A 19,143-nucleotide genomic window follows, 5' to 3' on the forward strand; every position below is an offset into this window, starting at 1 on the left:
AGCTTTCCTTTGTTTCATTCTAATTGTACTAGCTGATCTATTATGAGCAGTAGGACAGTGTTGACAATGACAACATCATGGTAGTGGCAGTGGGGAAGAAGTCATAGAGAGCCAGAGTCCATACCACTTTGGAGTTATGGTCACTGGAACCAAGTGAAGTTAAGGGCACTAGTTTATTCTCCAGAGCTTTCCACTGACTCTCATTGGTGGATTCCTCTTCTAAGATCAGTCAACCCCAGAGCCCTTCATAGACTTGGGCCTTGTCATACTACAAGGGACCTTGGGCCTTGTCATACTACAAGGGACCTAAAGAAATAAATCCATAGTGCATACTTTACCACTGTTATCACCACTTACTTTTTTTTTTTTTCTCTCACTTTCTGTTGTATTTGTTTAATTCATTGGTAATAGAACAGGAAGGGGAACATTTGACTTTTGAAGCACTACCAATTCATTAGTTCCTTTAAGTCGCAATGCTATTTCCACTGCTACGGACTTAGAAATGACCTGCCATATGGGAACTTGTGTTGTGCATGTCTAAAATATATACTACTGGCATGTGAAGGAAATTGTTGAGTGCCCTTGTGGATGCATGATAAAAGGCAACATTTATTTTTTTCTACAGTTTGAAAAATCTTTCTCCCAGCATGACTCATTATAGCCAGCCTGTTTAAATGCTGCTTTTCTTAAGGAGAAAAGAAAATGTACAGTTAAGATTCTATTCCCATTAAATTATGCTTAAAAATATTTCCCCCGTAGCTCCAGAAATCAGAGAGCTATTGCCTGGTGTACATGTAACATTTAACACAAACAGTAAGTTATATGAGATTTGTTAATTAGAAGTTAGTCAGCTTTATCTAAGAATTTTACATCAGCTGAGAATTGACTACAAGGCACTAAAAACAATTAAGAATTCCCCATGAGGTAATATTTATCTCTTAATGACTTCAGGGAAAGTGATTTAACACGTCTCACTTACTGAACTAATTCTTACACTAATATTGAAGATAAACTGAGTTAGTATAATTAAATGCTATCTCCTTATCATTTTATCATCCATTCTTGAAAAGAAGGTGGCTCAATTTATGGAAGGCAGGAGGTATGTTGCTGTGTTTAATTTATGGATTATTAAAAGTGAAACATTTTGTTCTATACAAGAGGAACATAGATATAAAATGTCCACCATACACCTCCTCCAAGTCCAAGTGGATACATGTCAAAGCAGTCATAATTTTATTTTATATAGATAGATAGATAGATAGATAGATAGATAGATAGATAGATAGATAGATAGATAGATTATTTATGCATGCAAAAATTGGCATATAGGCCAGAGGTGTAAGGGTGGTGAGAGGATTCACCAGAGACAGAGTGGGGAGCAGGACAGGTGGAATCAGAAAAAAATACTGCTGAGGAGAGCAGCAGGTGAGACAGGAGAGGTCTGCCACGCCATGTGGGTCACCTCTGGGGCCGGGGATCTAACTCATACAGAAGACGCTGAGGCTAGCCTTGTAGTGCTGTGTTTAACCACAGGAAGGGCCCAAAGCTATTACAATATTTTTAAAAAGATTTATTTATTTATGCATACAGAACTGGGGCACAGGCCAGAGGTGCAGGGATGGTGAGAGGATTCACCACACACACAGAGCGGGGAGCAGAACAGGCGGATCGATAAAGTACACTGCTGAGGGGAGCAGCCGGTGGTCAGGAGAGGTCTGCCGCGCCATGTGGGTCACCTCCAGGGCTGGCGGGAATCGAACTCATGCAGAGGTGGCTTTAGCTTCTTACTGCTGTGCTTTAACCCGCTGCGCCACCAGGGAAGTCCTACCTATTACAATTTTAAAAGGATTGCCAGACATTTTCTCAGTAAACACATCCAGCAATAGCCAACTTAGATTTCTTGTCCTTTAGAAACTCTTTTTGTTTCTTATCACTTTCTCCCCACAACTGCTAATTCTGAGTTTCCTTTAATAACAAGTAAAAGGATAAGATTTCTTTTGATGCTAGCCTTGGTTTTATCCATTCCTTACAAAAAATTTCTGCTCACTTCTTATTTATTTATTAAAGATGATGTGTGTTCTTGTGATTCTATTGTTTATCGTAGACCAGTTAAGTTGATACACATGCACTCAGCAGAGTTGGGGGTCTGTGGCATTTCCCAAGTGGTCTTGGACATTATTTTTCTTGTTGAACGTGGTCCCATTTGCTTCTTGTGCATGACTTCTCTTGATTCTTCTGTGAATTTTCATTAAAATTTTGCTTATGGTCATTTTGGCACTTTAAGATTTCATTTTAACTATTTCACGTGCTTTTCTTCTCTTTAGGGAGGAAGCAACTTACGGATCCTTGGAGTTGTAAAGTCGGATGAAGGTTTTTATCAATGTGTGGCTGAAAATGAGGCTGGAAACTCCCAGACCAGTGCGCAGCTCATTGTCCCGAAGCCTGGTAAGTCAACGGCTCTTGCCTATGGCACTTGTAGCTATAATCATGCTCGGTCCTGTCATAATATCTATATTGTTATCTCTGATTCTCAGTCAATTTGAAATTAATTATTTAATGAATCAAGATATCCATTTGTGTATCAATGGTAGGCTTTTTCCAGCAAGGGTATGTCTGTGAATCATCCATCTCTCTTCAGTGAGATAGTCATCAAAAACTATAAATGCCTCTGTTTGTTGGTGGCAACAACCACCGAATTACTACTTCCTTCCTCCCTTAATAACATGCTTTTCTCTCAGTGTTTCCTACACAGACTATAAATCTGTGATACACACACACACATATATATGAAGACTTGAATCAGTGATCAATGAAAGCTGACCAAAAAAAAAAACAAAAAACTGGAGGGCCCTTCCTGGTAGCGCAGCAGGTTAAAGCACTACACTAAGAAGTTTAAGCCACTTCCACACGAGTTCTATCCCCGCCTGCCCTGGAGATCCATGTGGCGAGGCAGACCTCTCCTGACCCGCCCGCTGCTCCCCTCAGCAGTGTACTTCCTCGATCTGCCTGTTCTGCTCCCTACTCTGTCCCTGGTGAATTCTCTCACCCTCCACATCTCTGGCCTGTACCCCAGTTCTGTATGAATGAATAAATAAATCTTTAAAAAAATACTTGAAAGTATTTTCTTCTTTTTATAAATAGATTTTTGATAATTTTTCATTTTTGTTATAGGTAAGGTTTCATTTTATATTATTCAATCAACTTTGGAATTATTTTTAAGATGTATGTACTTATGCATACAGAACTGGGGTATAAGCCAGAGGTACAGGGGCAGTGAGAGTCTTCACTGAAGGCAGAGCAAGAGAGGCATGTCAAAAAAGTACACTGCTGAGGGGAGCAGAGGGCGGGCCAGGAGAGGTTTGCAGTGCCATGTGGGTCACCTCTGGGGCCAGGGATCAAGCTCACACTGAAGCATCTGTAGCCAGCTTGCAATGCTGTGTCCTAACCCATTGCACCACCAAGGAGGGCCAATATATATTAAAAATAATAAGATTGAAAATGTTTTTAGATCCAAATACTTGAAAATATTGCTACCTCATATGAAAAGTTCCCATACCTTATATTATGCTAAATTTAACTCTTTTAGACCAGTTTTTTCTCTTGATGTGTCTCACTCTTGTCTTTTTCTCTCCCTGAATAAGTTCAATAGAAAGTAGCTGAAAAGTGTGAGACATAGTATCCAGTATTCCTTTTCCTTGAAGTTTATTTATTCATGGAGATAGGAGCTGGGGTGCAGGCCAGCGGTGCAGGTGGTGAGAGAATTCACCAGCAACAGAGTAGGGAGAAGAACAATTGGAGCTACTGAAATATACTGCCGAGAGAAGGAATGGGCGGAATAGGAGAGGTCTGCTGTGCCATGCCATTTAGCTCCCTGGCCAGGCTTGAACTTGTGCTGCTGTGGCTGCAGACACCTTCATGGTGCTGACACTTAATCCCTTGTGCCTCCAGGGAAGCCCCATAGTATTCCTTTATGCCTTGGCAATGGGCTGTTATGGCAGCATTTATCTGAAGAGATCAATCTATACCTCGGAGTGGTATAAACCCATCTTAGCTCAGTACAAAGTAGCATCGCTACGAAAAGCAAAAGAGAATTAAGTATAAAGTTCTTTAATTTTGTGTATCCCTAATCAATTATCTGAAGACAAGCATGTTCTCATCTTAATGGTCACAATAATGACTTGTCCTTTTTCCTGGATTAAAACAAAAAAGCAACTGTTTTCACTAGAACAACTGTCCCGGATAAATAAATGATAGTTCTCTTAAGAACTATCTAGGAATTAAAAAGGTCAATTTACTCTGGTTCAGGATCACTGCTTTCACTGATGGACGACTTCTTTTCCCTCAATTTAATGTGTTTAAGTGTTAGTGTGATTTCCATTCTCTTCTGCTGAAACAGTCATGAATAAATAGGAGAACAGGAGCCCTAAAATTGAGCCTTCAGTTGAACACTGCTTTAGAACGCATGTCCCCTGCCACTAGTAACTACAGCGTGGCCATGTTTGTGCTCACACTGCCTTCTCCACAGTACAGAGCAAGAGAATTCTACTAAGGTCATAAAACAGTGGAAACTGCAAGATAACTCTCCAGTATTTCTAAAGAGAGTCAAGATACATTCTCTTTGGACTTGTTGACATTGTTCAAACAGGCCACGTGAATCACCCCCAGCAACTACCCGTAGGACTTGGTAGATTCTTTGAAATGATGGAATTCAAAAGATTAGGGATTTTTGTAGTGGGAAATCAGTCCTTGTCTCTTTACTTCTAGTCAACTTCTTTCCCCTGACACTGGATTAGCCTTTTACAAAAGGGAAGAATTGGGCTCAAAAGCCTGAAAAATGAAGCCCGTCTCTTGGTTTTGTTCACAGGCCTGGTCGCAGGCCTACTCTGGAAGGTGGGGAGAAACTTTAAATTGAACATAACTGTGTTTAATGTTTTGATGTAAGTACCATTCTGGGGTATGTGCACGTGTTGTGTATTGGTGTTGTTTGTTGTTAATACCTGAGACTAAGCCTTTGAAATATAAATAAGGGGATGCCATGGCCAGGAGACTAGCCACAACATCTAAAGATTTGGCTCAAATTCCAATTAGAAGTAGGAGAAAATAGAGTGGGTAGGATGTATCTGAATGTGGATGACAGGAGATAGTAATAAATATGTCCACTCTCTACTCCAGGAATTCAGCTCATCTGATAAACCTCTTGTAGATTCAGCTTCACTTACCCCATGCACTCGGATTTCAACAGGTGGCTCTCTATATGGTGTCTTGTTTTTCACTCGTGCTCTCATTCACTTGGGTGTGTTCATTTATTAAATATCAGAGCTCCTCTGGGCAGAAATGTCACTTACCTCCTTGCTATGGCAAGCTCAAAGAATCTGAGTAACCCGTGTTTCTCTCACCTAGATGGTAATTCACTGTCAGCGCCGTCTACACTGTTGGTCAGTGGGTTAGAATGTAAGTAAAAGAAAATGAAGACAAAAAGCCAAACGCATGACAGGACACCATTGTGACATTCCTTCCCCCACCTTATAAATGATGGATGGCTTTTCCTGACTATTTAATCTGGTCTTCAAATAATGCTTCTCCAATTCCTCAGAGATGCACCATAGGCGGCACGCACAGATGGTGGAAAGGTCAGCAATAAATGTAAAGTTAGCAACAAGGTTGATGATGGAGAGAAGAACATAGACCTCTCTGTTTAAGTTTCACCAATAAAAGGCCACTACCTTTTATTCCAAGGCCACTGTGGGTCTGCATCGCCCAGCTGGGCAGTGCCCGCCTGTCCACGGGCTTGCGGCTGAGAGTTACTCTTGGCAACTAGAACAGGGTGCTTCTCTCTGAAGCACACACAGCGACCTAATGGAGCCAGTGTCCATTGTTGGTGGATATTTACATAGGCCTAATAGGCCTAACGAAATCACAGCATCATCTTTTATATATAGTTGGCCATTCTCTGTAGCAGCTAGTGACTGAGGAAATAAACATAATCTACAAAATTAAACTGAGTGAATGACTTGATTTATCTCCAGAAAACAAGTTTGGGAAACTTTATGAAATATACATATACACTTCCCTCTGAATGGACATTCAGAGCAATGGCATTTAAAAAAATAATTTTACTACAGTTCTGTCAGTCATGGTACATCACTATTAAGTAATACCTAATTTTAACTTACATTCCAGGCCACGACCCACTCTCTCTTTCTCTCCCTCTTTCTAATAGATGATGGATTCATGAATACATAAAAGGACTTTACATAGACTCAAAAATATTTAACCATATTCTATAAGAGATGACAATTGCAAATTAAAATAGTTTAGGCTTATATCACCTGTATTGTGTGTTAACCTCTTCTAAAAGTTGAGCAGACATTTTATTGTTGTTAGCTGTGTCAGTTTTGTTTTTTGTTTTTTGTGGGCAGGGGAACATCACTTGAGAAGTCTGTTGTACAGGTGAAGGAAATTAACTATAGCTCCAGGTCCATTATTCAAGGAATAGTCCAGTCAAAAAGTGTGATAAGTCAATGTACTAGGTATCTTACGAATAAGAAGTTTTAGTAGTCAGACTTACAAATTGAATTGGAACTTGGTTGGCAGAGCAGATGCACATGAGCTAGTTACCCCTGTGTTACCATGTAGCAAATAGGAGTGGTGGGTAGCTGGTAATTATTTAGCAAGACTATTTGGTAAGTGGGTAGGAGAGTTAGAAATTTTCTGAAGCTGGGGTGGTGGGGTGGTATGGAGTTAGTGAACAACACAAGGGGTAGAAAATGATTTCAAAGATGAAGTTGATAGCAGTTATCTCTGGAGTTAGCATTCCAGGTTTTGTTGTTGGTTCATTCAATATCCTGTACTGGTCTTCAGTGAATATACTTAGGGATGCCAAGTTGTTGGGCAGAAATGTGAGGACCAGCAAACTGGAAATGTAGCAATAGTTGGGCACCTGCAATCTGAAATCTTTTAATTCAGTGATAGAAATAGGTAAAGATAGAATAAAGTTGTTATGGGAAGAAAGAATGTATTCTTGATATCCTACTTTGCATAGAAAGACTTTATGGGCACAAGTGATTAGGAAATGTAATAAACATTTTCAAAATGTTTGAGCAAGGCACATATTACACCTTCAAAAGAAGTAAATGCAGAGTGTCACATGTTAATATATGATAATTCCTAATGCTGGTTTTGTTTTGCTTTTGCTCCTCCAAAATTGGTAAGAGAAAATAATTTTCCACTGTAGGAGGGGAAATAAATTAGTTAGGCATTTAAGAGATGTAAGTTACCCATTTTTTGTCTTCCTCTGGAAAAGGTTACTAATTATAAATAGTACTGACTTTTAAACATTTTAGTAGGGCATAATGATATATCATATAGCTTAAACTTAGCAAACATATTTAAGTTTGGTTATGAGTATAACTCAGAAGTATTTTGAATTACTTTTTTTAGGTATATCCCCATTGCTGTGAGAATATTTTGAAAGTGAAATGGACAAGAGGGATATTTGGAAGTACCACCATGTAATTAATATTACCTGCTACTAATTATGGTGTTTTTATTACTGATTCCTACATAGTAACCTCAGTGGGACTGTGTGAAGCAATGAAAAAAATTCTACTATTACCTTAATTTGTCTGTGTGCTAGGGAACAACTCAATCTAAGGAGATGTACTTTGTAACTGATATTAGTCACTAGTTGTCAGTTAAGTTGAAATATTGTCTCAATGTGAGAAGGGTCCTATGATTTACCTGGTCAATTCTATTTGTATGAAAGACGTATTTCTTTCATAAATAACTTTTGTAAGTTATTTACAGAATGACCTAAAATTCAGTCCATGTACTAATTAGCACATTTGTGGACTCAAACTGGAAAGTTACTCAATTTCTTCAAACTCAAATATCCATTGATATTACAGACTTACTCTTTAGCTTCAAAGTAAGCCAAAGAGAATAAAAATGCAACTTAATATTTTTGAAATCTATTTCCAATGTGGTATTATAGTTTATAAGCTTTCCAAGGATATTTTTATAAGCCTTAGTAATTAACTAGTAGGGTAATTACAAATAGGATAACTAGCTAGTAGGACACAGAATCATTTTTTTTTCAGGTGGTTTTAATTTCAGTATATATGGCTACATATTTGTTGAATCTACTACTTTTTTTTTTACTTTCCACACTAAAAATAAAAAGAAGGTATCCTATGCCCTTTCATATTTTTACCTAAAAGTCTGCTTCTCCTTAGAGAAATGTTGACAATTATGTCAATACTTTTTCCTGAGAGATTCAATGATGGGCAATTTGGCATAAATCAATCATTTACTCTTTTCCTATAGTGTATATGAGGTATGACTACATCTCATCACTGTATCTTCTAGCTTACCTATAAATATATAGCTATTTGTATGTATTTATGAACAAATCTCAGATATTTTATAATTTTTCTAAGTCTCTAAGTCTTTACTTCCCCAGATGTAAAATACAGTAGATAATTGCCTCAGAGATTTACTTAAATAAATGTATATAAAAGGGATCTGTAGGCTGTAAATTGTTGCACAGATGTTAGCTATTATAAAGTCTTCTGTTGATTTTGTGCAGTTGTAAGAGAAATAGAAGGTATTCATGGAGGTGGGTACAATAACTTTTTTCCTAGAATATGTTTCTGTCCTCTGAGGAAAAAAATATTAATAAACAAATATCTGAAAAATGACTGTGTCCAACTGAAGCTTAGCTTTTTAGCCCAGTGGACAAGGCTAAGAGAAAAGATCTCCAAAAACTGACTGGATAGGTTTGCAGTATCCATTGACTGATTTGCTGTTTCCTGCTTCATTCAGGCAGAGGTTTCTAGGCAAATAAAGTCTTGTCATTCACCTTGTCCTTCGTTGAGCATGTGCTTCAAGTAGGAAGCTAGCTCAGTGCTAATCAAGAGGATATGACTATATGGCAGACTTTGAAATTAGAAATGAATTCCACAGTAATATGAAGTATCCTGAGACCAGTGCTAACTATAAATCCAGACGATATGAAAGACTTGATAGGTTCATAAATATTGATCACATCATAGTTCAGTGGTAAACACACCAAAGAGTGATATCCTATTTTTTTTTCTTTTTAACTCTATAGTGGGGAAGTGAAATAGAAGAATTTTGATTTTTGCACTGCACATAGGCGATTTTGCACTTGTTAAATCTATTTCTGCCTTTTACCTAGATATCGTCCTTCAATGACATTTGTGTGACTATACACAGATATAAATATACCACACACATGTGTGTGCATTTATCTTTTGATATTATTAGGGGATTTTAAAGTATCTTTGTAATAATTAGCAGTAGGTATATAAAGAATCATAGCTGAAATTATAAGTGTAATGTTTAACCGCCAAAGTGATAGTGTCAACATTGATAGAGTGCAAGGACGCACACATGTACAATTTGAAGGAAGAGAAAAAGGGCCTTAGTTGACGGCACAAAGAAGCCCTGAAACTGGTGTAGCTGGTGGGGTTCTCTTTCCACAGGTGTGGGTGTGACCTTGAATGAGCTGGCTCTCTTTAGCTGATGGTCACTGCTGAGGTAAATTCAGTAGGCACCAAGTGGCCTCCATCACTGCCTTCAGCTGAGGAAGGAGGCTACTGACCTGAAAGGGAGATGAGGACAGGGAACACTCAATCCATTACAGTCCTTTTGTGCCTGGCTATTCTACGTGTTTCTAGTAAGAAATTCTAGAAATAACTGTACAAGATACATCCTGGTAAATCCAGGGAAAAAGAGAAAGGTGATGGGATGAACTGTAGCCTCTACAAGCACAGCTGGGATCGGCCTCAGTGGCTCATTGTTTCCATCCTCCCTTCACTCCAGTATGCACCCCCCACTCACCCCCACCCCCACCCCAAGCAGCATCTCTGCTGGCCTGTATGGCCCATTGGTGGATGATTCAAACTTCTGAATCCCTTCACCAGTCATAGCAACTTGTCCACTTACCATCAAGATTGGGGAAGAAAGTGTCAGAAGACACTCTAGTACATCACCTGGAAGAGCATGATAGTCTTTCCTACTTCCTATCACCTCCTGATGATCGGAGTAGTTTTCCTTGCTTTACTTGCTGGTATTTTGTCACAAGGCATTTTAAATGACCAGGTACTAGTGACTGTTCAAAGAACAGTGGTGGCATTCTTTGGGGAACTGTGACTTCTCAGTCCTCGCTGGTCACTGGGAGCAGTGGTCAGCAGATCACACCTACTTCAGTGTCTTGTATTCATTTACTCTACATACGAGTCATTAGGAACATGAAAGTCATTGTTGTAAAGTATATGCTTTACCTTAGAGGATATTTTCACCTTAGGATATCATCTTCAATCTATTTCCTCAGTTGTTTATACAAGAAAATGTACTTTTACTGTATCAAGTCAGCAGCTTCTCAGTGGTTATCATGACAAATCAGTGGATCCTGTGTGTGTGAATTTGTGCTAATACTTCTTAAATATAAAATTATGTATATTATCTTTTGCAGTGTTTTGCACTATTTGTGGTGCAGATACTTTCTGACTCTCAGGTAGTGCTGAAGACTGAAGCCACATAGGAAATTCAGAATATGCATCCATTCCAACATGCAAGGAGTTCAGTATTGGCAAGATGCCACCAAGAGCTGATTACTCTCCTCACAGTATGGTGCTTTATCCAGCGCTCAGCTCCCAGTTGCTGGTCAGTTGGATGTGCAGTAGCTGCTAGTGTGAAGTGACAGCTCTGTTGACTTTGAGTCCTTTGGTACCCTTGTTGGAACCTGACTGCTGTTAGCATCCAAGTTGTTCTGTCCACTGATGGTTTAGTCCAGCTTTCCAGAGCATGTGATCTGGTGTTTAAAGGGACTTTTACACCTGGTATTTACCCTCAGAGACCCATCTCTATCTCTTGTCCCAGTCTCCTTACCCCAATCTCCCTAGCACATTACCTCCAGTCAGGAATCAACCAATCACACTTCTTGGCTTTGTTTTAAGTCTCTCGATTCTCATCTTGAACCATTTCTCTTTAAATAGAAGGTAGATGACAATATATTGCCTTTTGGGAAAATTTTTCTTAGCTACTTTTAGGGTCATTTCTAAGGGAAGCTGTAGTATACCATCCATCTATTTTGGGTACATGCACACACATCATACTAAGCTGGTAAAACTTCAAAGTAGGTCTTTTTATTTCTCATTTGTCTGTCAGATGTAAGAGTTGAGGGCAAAGGTATTTGTGTAATAGTAATTGAAAGCATGGAGGTCAGGGTCACTTCTGCTATGCCTGCTGGTCATGTTTATGCCTGCTGCCAGTGCAATGCTTTCATCTTATATGACCTAACATTTTGATTTGGTGCATCTCACAAAGCCTAGTCCACAATGCCACAATGAGTAGTTCTGTCTACCTAGTTGGCTGATTATCCCATGGTTGGGCATTCTTAATCTGACAAGGTCCAATATTATATTCTATCAATAGCCATTTTGTAAAAAGCATATATAATGAGTTTCTGAATAATTTTGCCAAAGAACACAAAGGATTACATTTTGATTTCTTTATGGGAACCTGGAATACTCTATACACAGATATATATATATATTTTTTTTCCGTACATCACTGTATCTAATATAATGACATTTTCTGAGATGTATAGTCCAGTGGCAGGACTACTGATATAATAACCTGGACTTGCTACATCACCTGTTTCTACTCTGCACACGCCACTTAATGGTGACAGATACCAATGGTTACCTCAGTTTCTGCCAAAGCAGAAACTGCTGTCTGCAGACTCAAATCCCTCACAAGCACAATGATTCTTACTATCTGGATGCATAAAATACAATGATTAACTTTACTGTAGCACATGTTTTATCATGTTCCCCCAAAGAACTACTAAAATATTTACTGGTGAGATGAGCCACTATATCTTTTTAGGGCTTATCACCCAACCGATGGGGCATATGTGTTCTAGTGAAACCTTCCATATATTTGCCATTTCTTGCTCAATTTCCGTGGTTGGCATGATGGAGAAATGGAGTATACTGTAAAATACCTGAGGAATGGTTTGGATGCCTTTGGGTTATATTATAACAGAACATGGGTTTGCTAACAAGCCTTGAGACACGGCCATAAATGAATCATGATTTTCCATTCCTAGTAAAAGAGAAAATGTAGTATACCAGCCATCTATTTTGGGTGTACTCACACAGATTATACTAAGCTAATAAGACTTGACCTTTTTCTTTCTCAGTTACCTAGTCAGATGTAAGAGTTGAGGGCAAAGGTATTTTCCCTCTTTTACAGGAACAGAAAACAACACATCACGAATAAATGTGTTGAATTAGAGATGGTGTTAATATCCCCTTGCAAAGATACAGTACCTGGCATAGTTGATGGGATGGGCAATGCCACATAGTTAAATTATGGTTGTCCACTGACAACTGTCATCCTCTAGGCTTGTTCTGTTTTTAAGTTTGTTTGCTTTGTTTCCTTGTTTTTGTTTTTGTTTTTTTTTTTGTAAGGACAGTGTTGTGAACTCTAGGAGGGTTACTAATTAACCTCTGCCATCCCCCCAGGATGTAATACACAACAATGTATGAGTGAAAAATAAATATGCAGTGGAATATATAGATTTAGTACTTCAACAAAGAGTAGAATAAAATATAAAATATTAAAGTAGGATATATATTTATTATATCATATGACTCCCACGTTTAAACATTTCATTCTTTATGATTAAAATAGACTACATTATTTTTATTTTAGAAAATCAAATACATGGATGCAAAGAGTATAAACAAAAAGGTGTGTGTGAGGAGTGTGTAGTAAAGCTTGGCAGGGATTTATCATGTAAGCCTGTGACTTCACCCCCCAGCATTCTTGGCCACTAGGGAAACTTAAAAGATCTCAGAAGACAAGCCTTTTGTATTTTAGTGTTTTCAATCCATAGGAACTTAGAAGCCACTAAAATAAACAGATTGTGACTTATGGAAAGGACCATGCACACAGTTACAATCTGCCCTCCTCAAAGCACAGTTTATATGAACACAGAAGCAATGGAAGACACAGAAGAGCCTTTTCAAGAACCTTCTTATGTTATATTCTGTGTGTGAGGCACATTAAATATATCATCCCATTCACTTCTAAAGCAATCCACTCAAGAATAGTTTATTTCTTTCATTTCACAGATTCAAAAATTGTGTTTTGAAGAGGTCAGATAGCATGCAGCTATCAAATAGCCATAAAGTAGCAGACAGGTGGATTTGAAAAACACTATATTCATGTATGTGCCATGGAATAGGGTCTTTTTGTCACATGTCAGTTGATTCTTCTAAGTATCCTATAGAGGAGATGCAATTACTTCCCCCTTACTTTGCAGACAAGGAGCCTGCTTCATAAGAATGTCAGCTGGCTTCTCAAGGCCACACAGGCACAGCAGCCAGACTGTCAGACCGGCTACCTCAGCCTCTGTGCCCTCACATGACTGCCCACCCACGCACTGGCCTCTGTGGGAGCCTGGCAGGGAAGTGGGGAATGACTCAGGTTTATTTCAGACTGTTAAAGGAGAATAGCTTGAAAGCAGTTAAAACTTCTAAGTTCTATTTCTCAAGTGATGTGTGTATGAACCCCCAGTGTGCTCTAGGGGTCATAGCTAAGTGGGGGCCAGTTGTAGATGGTATTCAAGGGTCTTATAAGTGAGTATCACATAATGTTAGTATCATATTCAGTTATGACAGAATGAATTGCAATGGCATTTTAATTATTTAACATTATCAAATACCTGGAAATATATACCCAGAAAATGAAATGCAAATTGGAGATGAGAGATGACATTCAAAGAAAGTTTAATGCTTTGTATTAATATTCCATAAATTCTAACACTGTGTGGTGGAGCACTCTTTTGTTCTAATCTTGTTTAGAAGGATGGCAGTTCACTTACCATGAGTGGCACAATCCTGCTATTTTTGAGAATTTCTGTCATTGTTTTATTTTGTTTACAGTTTTCAGCAAGATGCTTCCAGTGACAAAATGGGCTTTAAAAAGGTGGGGTAGCTTCCTTTAATATAAAGTATCTAGTAACTGGTCTTAAACTAAAATATAGTTATAGAACATTAACCGTTAGTTAATAAGCCTAATGGCTAATACATGTCATACAGATCTGTCTTTGTTATTTTGTATTTTGACAAATTCTTAAGAATTTAGATATACCTGTACCTGACTTTCCCTGACAATATTGACAAAATATGACTTTTTCATTTAGATGCTTTTCTGTGTTTGATACATCATCCAAAATGAGAAAATTCACTTGAAATAAAGACAATCCATTTTCTAATAAAATGTGCATTATTACACAACAACAAAAGCTAAATAGAGAAGCCAGTTTCTCTCTTGGATAGTTTTCAGTCCAGTTCCTATTTAACTAATGCTCTACCTAATAGTCAGATAAAGTGCTAAACTACGTCATCTGAGTGTAAGTCTAGAGAAAAGTATGAAAAGAGAATATACTATTTTAAATAGAGAATGATTCTCAAAATGATTTTCCCCTAGTAGTATGGAAGAAGAAAATAAATTAAAATACAATGTAGCTTTTTCTTGATGCTTCTTTTGCCTTGTCTTCTTGGTTTCATAAATAGAAAGAGGCAAAGATAACAGAATTGGAGACCCAGGCATAAGCCTTTGGATCTCACAAATCCCATGACCAATTTCTTATATACAGACCACTTGCATTATTTCTACATGTGAGCCTTACTTCTCATTATTTAATAAGAGTCATTGAGCCCAAGTCTGATCAGATATCTCAAGTCCTTTACACATATGCCGAGGGAAGATAAGATGACCCTTGGGGAAATTCAGCAGAGTGAAGTGGTAAATACCTTCTTGCTTTCTATGTCAGGAACAGCAACAATAATAAAACCTCACAATAAGCCTCTAGGTTTTGCAAGTAAAACATCATCCTAGAAGAAGTTATTCCTATTTTCTGAGTGCAAATGCTAAGTGGCTGTCCAGGCTTCCAGGCTAGTAGGGAAGTGTGGGAGGGAACAAAGCCTTACCATGAGCCCCAGGTATAAGAAGCACCAGGTGTAAGGGCAGCACAATGGAGGACCCAAGCAACTCTTTCAGAGGAACATGTTGCTGAAGATGTGACATCTGAGCTGATGTAGACTTTGAAGTAGGGCTATAATTCTGCCAAGCCATCAGGAAGCATAGAGAAATGTCTGGTAGAAAGAACATTGCACTAAATTTTGGGGAAATAGCACAGCAATACTCATGTCGGCAGAGAAGTATGCTTGGCTCTGTAAGAAGCTCAATCATAGGGTCTCCTTCAACATATGCAGAGATTGGACTTTTTGTCTAGTCTGTGTAGGATATTGTGGTCAGGGTGTAAAAGATAAGTATGTTCTTATTGGTGTTTTTAAAAGATAACTCTAGAAACAGTGAATGGTAGCTGGGTTGGCAGTAACATGACCGGGGGGGTGGGAAACAGAAAAACTCAATAGCAGCAATAGGCTCAAAAAGAGAGAATAGGACCACTACCATCGCAGTGCAAAAAGAGTTGGTTACCATATGAGAAGGTCCTCATGATATGGAGATTGCTGTTAGGTAGGTAGATGAGTTAGGAATCCAGGATGGTCCCTAGTTTCTTGATCTGATGAGATTGCTAGGAAAGCATTATTTACAAAATTTTGAAAGACCAAGAAGAGTGACTTTGCTGGAGCAGCTCTGTGGAAGCTGATCTTTGCACTCCTCTGTTTACTGGGGTGACTGGCACCATGAAGAGCTGACAGCCAGCTCCACCCAGGCTGACAGAGATAATGCCTGCTCAGAGCCCTGGTCTGAACTCCACCCTGGCATCCTGAGCTAGGGAGCTGAGTCGATAATTTTGTGAGCCGTTAACAGGGAGCCATGCAGGTGCACTTGCTCTCTTCTCATTGGCGCTGATGAGGAAGGCAACAGGACCAGCTTGGCAGGTTTTGCATCTTCTCCCCCCTTCCCATTGGGGAGCCCCCTACCACAGCACTGGCAATACTTGGCAGCTTCTGTGCGGCAACTTCACCTTGTGCCATCAGTTGGTTACTGGACCTTTCCCCTCTCCTCAACCCTGACAATCCCCTAGTCCCTCTCCCTGTTGGTTAAAATAAATGGATGCCTCCTCCTTTGCTGCACCAAAAGCCTTTGTTGGCATTGGTGGCAGTGGACCCTGTAATCTAAAAAGAGAAGTTCCATGTTCTCTGTCCCTCCTAAAGAAGGATGGAACTGAATGGCTCTGGGAAGCTAAAAAGAATTGGGAGAGCAGACTTGGAAGGAACCTGGATGAGACACAGGGACGTGACATGAAGAAAAAGCCTCGATTTCTTCTTGATCTTGGATTTGCAAGAAGGTCCTGGGTGATACTTGGTGTGTGGCACGTTTTTGGACCTTAGGGACTCTGCTTTAGACCAACACTGTCAGGGCGGGCATTTCCCTATGAGGAGATGGGTAACATTGGATTTTATAACTGAATACACCCAATTTACATTGTGACCAAAAAGCAGTATTTTTGCTGTGTGTGTGCAAAGATTGAAGCAGAAGGAAGATGAATGCAAAATGTTTCATAATTTTCCTAGAGGGAAATAGTTATGGTCTGAATTGAGTGGCAACTCTGCTCACAGAGAGACAAATTCGAAGAAGGATATGAAGAGAAATGGTTGGCAGTTTGCATTGAATTGAAAAGCTGCTTTTGAGGCTGCCTGGGAAGCCTGCAAGTGGTGGGCATTGCTGATAGTAATGAACAGCTTAAAGCAGAGTATGACAGGGCCTTATTATGCATTGTGCATTTCTTGATGGGGCATCAATGAATCATTCTCGTACTGAAGAGAAGATTCCTACTTGCTGGACTTACTTTACCCAGCCTTGAAGAAGGTATTCATTGCCCTGCCATGTTGGACTGGTGAGTTACAGATTATGTGTTGACATAAGATAACCAGTGGGTACTTGTTCAGGACTTAATTTGATTAGTCCTTCACTATCAGAAAAGGGAGAAATGCCTCCTTCTTTTTCTTCTTTGTTTCTTCTGTCTCTGACAGATACAAGTTAGAATCAAGAAACGAATTAGAAGTAGAAGCATTAACATTGGCATTCTGCCACTTGGAAATAAAATCCATTTAATTTTCCCTGCCCATCCATGTTAAGGTGCTAATCATAGACTAAATACTTTAATATGGATTTGTGTAATGAGTTCAGAAATTGACTTTTCGAAGTATGCTTGCTTTTTTGGAAATAGCCATCTACTTGCTGGGTCTTGAATGGATTACCTGTGGTGAGTCCATTTAGGGTTTTCTCAATAAATGATAGGAAATCTAATCTATGATAATTTGATCATCTTAATATATTTTTTTTCAATTTTTAAAAATGTTTGTTTAGTTGTACTAGAAGAACTGTGGTATAGGCCAGAGATTCAGGTCCTAAGAGGATTCACTAGAGACAGAGTGGAGACCAGAATAAGCAGATGTCCACTGCTAAGGGGAGCAGCAGAAAAGACAGAAGACACTATGTGAGTTTGCTCCCTGGCTGGGCAAACTCAGACCATCTTGGTGGTAACACTGAGACTTAACACCCGGACCACCAGGTATGCCCTCATCTTAATATTAACAACAACAAAAACCAAACAAACTCAGAGTGAGAAAGAACACAAGCCAGTGATTAAGATGATCCAGTGAGCTATCTCCTGCGGGAAGCAAACTATAAGACAGCAATGCTAAAGCCTTATCTCTGAGTGACAAGATGGAAACTAATAGGTCCTCTACTCTAAATGAAACTTCAATCATGTCTCCCTGTTCAATAAAGTCATACCTACCTTTTTGCAACATTAATTAGGTAGCCTGAAGTGTATGCAGCTAATTTGTAAAATAAACCCCTTGCTAAGTCTGGAGATGAGTCCAGAGACCTCCTCTCGTACCCCAGCCCTCACGTTCACTATCTCCAGTGGCTAAATCTGATGTAATTGAAATCGGTGATGGGATGGTGACCCCTGTGCCACCAATCATTCTGCAAATGGCTACTAAATTTGTAATTATAATATCCTGTATTCTGATTTAAATTCAACAGTGTCTTCATATTATTATTCTTTCTCTTCAAATGTGGAAATTTGGGCTTGGGGCTGGGGATGGTTAAGAGACAGGGTTGTTGTTTTTTTTTTTTTTTTTTCTTGAAATCTGCACTTTTTCACACTCTGTCCCATTTCTCTAAGGCAGTATAGACAGGGGAGGCCAGCTATCAAGAATGGTAATTTACAAGCCAAGAGAGCTTAATCTAAAATCTGTCCTTGTCAAAGGGGAACACATTGGTCTCGATGCAGCAGTAATGGGAATTTTATTTCAATGTGAGATCCAATGGGGGCTTTCAATTGTATTTTTTAAACTACCCCTGTCTTTATCAATTTATGCAATGTAAAGATCTGGTGGGCCTTTAGCATCTACTACTTTTAAAATAAAAAACACTTACTGGAGTAAGTAGGTAATTTACATCTAAAAATGTGTAAACTAACCTCACAAACTGTAAGCAGAGCAACAATCATGGCTTCATAGCTACTGTTTGTGCCCAAGAGGCACCTCAGGGCCCCCCTCCCCCCGCAAATGTGCATGCTCTAAGAGGGTCTGGCCATCTGTGTGCACAAGACAAAGCACACTCTGAATACTAAAGAAATTTAATAGGATTTGTTCACATAGAAAGAGGAAAAAGAAGGATAGTAGTTTTCTAATAAAGCACCTAAAGTATGTACCCCCCTTGTGTGTAAGTGTCAGGCAGAAGGGGAGCCTCTGAGGCTTGAAAACTTACAAGCGTAAGGCTCCTTCTGGTGGGGAGCCAGAGAAATGGGGCTAACGGCAAGTCAGGGGAGAAGGGAGCAACTCAAAGCACACACCAAAACAGCAGCTGCCACTGTCAGCCCCCATTTGTCTCTCATCCATGTGTCTCTTCAGAGTGTCTCTCCATGTCTCTCCTCCACGTGACTCGTCCAAGTCACTCAAGTCCCTGGTGAAAGTCCAAAGTCCTCCACCTCCCCCTGTACCCACCTGCCTTCCCTGTTTTGTTTTTAATTTATTTTTTAAAGATTTTATTTATTTATGCATACAGAACTGGGGTACAGGCCAGAGGTGCAGGGGCAGTGAGAGGATTCACCGGAGA

General features: G+C 39.2%; 1 protein-coding gene across 1 annotated transcript in view; it reads left to right on the forward strand.

The window, feature by feature from the left end:
* Positions 1-19,143, forward strand: part of DCC (DCC netrin 1 receptor) — a 977,719-nt gene that overhangs the window by 600,640 nt on the left and 357,936 nt on the right. The window contains exon 7 of the mRNA XM_004683911.1: positions 2,325-2,445. Within this exon, the coding sequence (XP_004683968.1) occupies positions 2,325-2,445 (121 nt within the window). The remainder of the gene's footprint in view (positions 1-2,324; positions 2,446-19,143) is intronic.

The sequence above is a fragment of the Condylura cristata genome, unplaced genomic scaffold (genome assembly GCF_000260355.1).
Source record: "Condylura cristata isolate star-nosed mole 26May11 unplaced genomic scaffold, ConCri1.0 scaffold00016, whole genome shotgun sequence".
NCBI classification, from domain to species: Eukaryota; Metazoa; Chordata; class Mammalia; order Eulipotyphla; family Talpidae; genus Condylura; species Condylura cristata.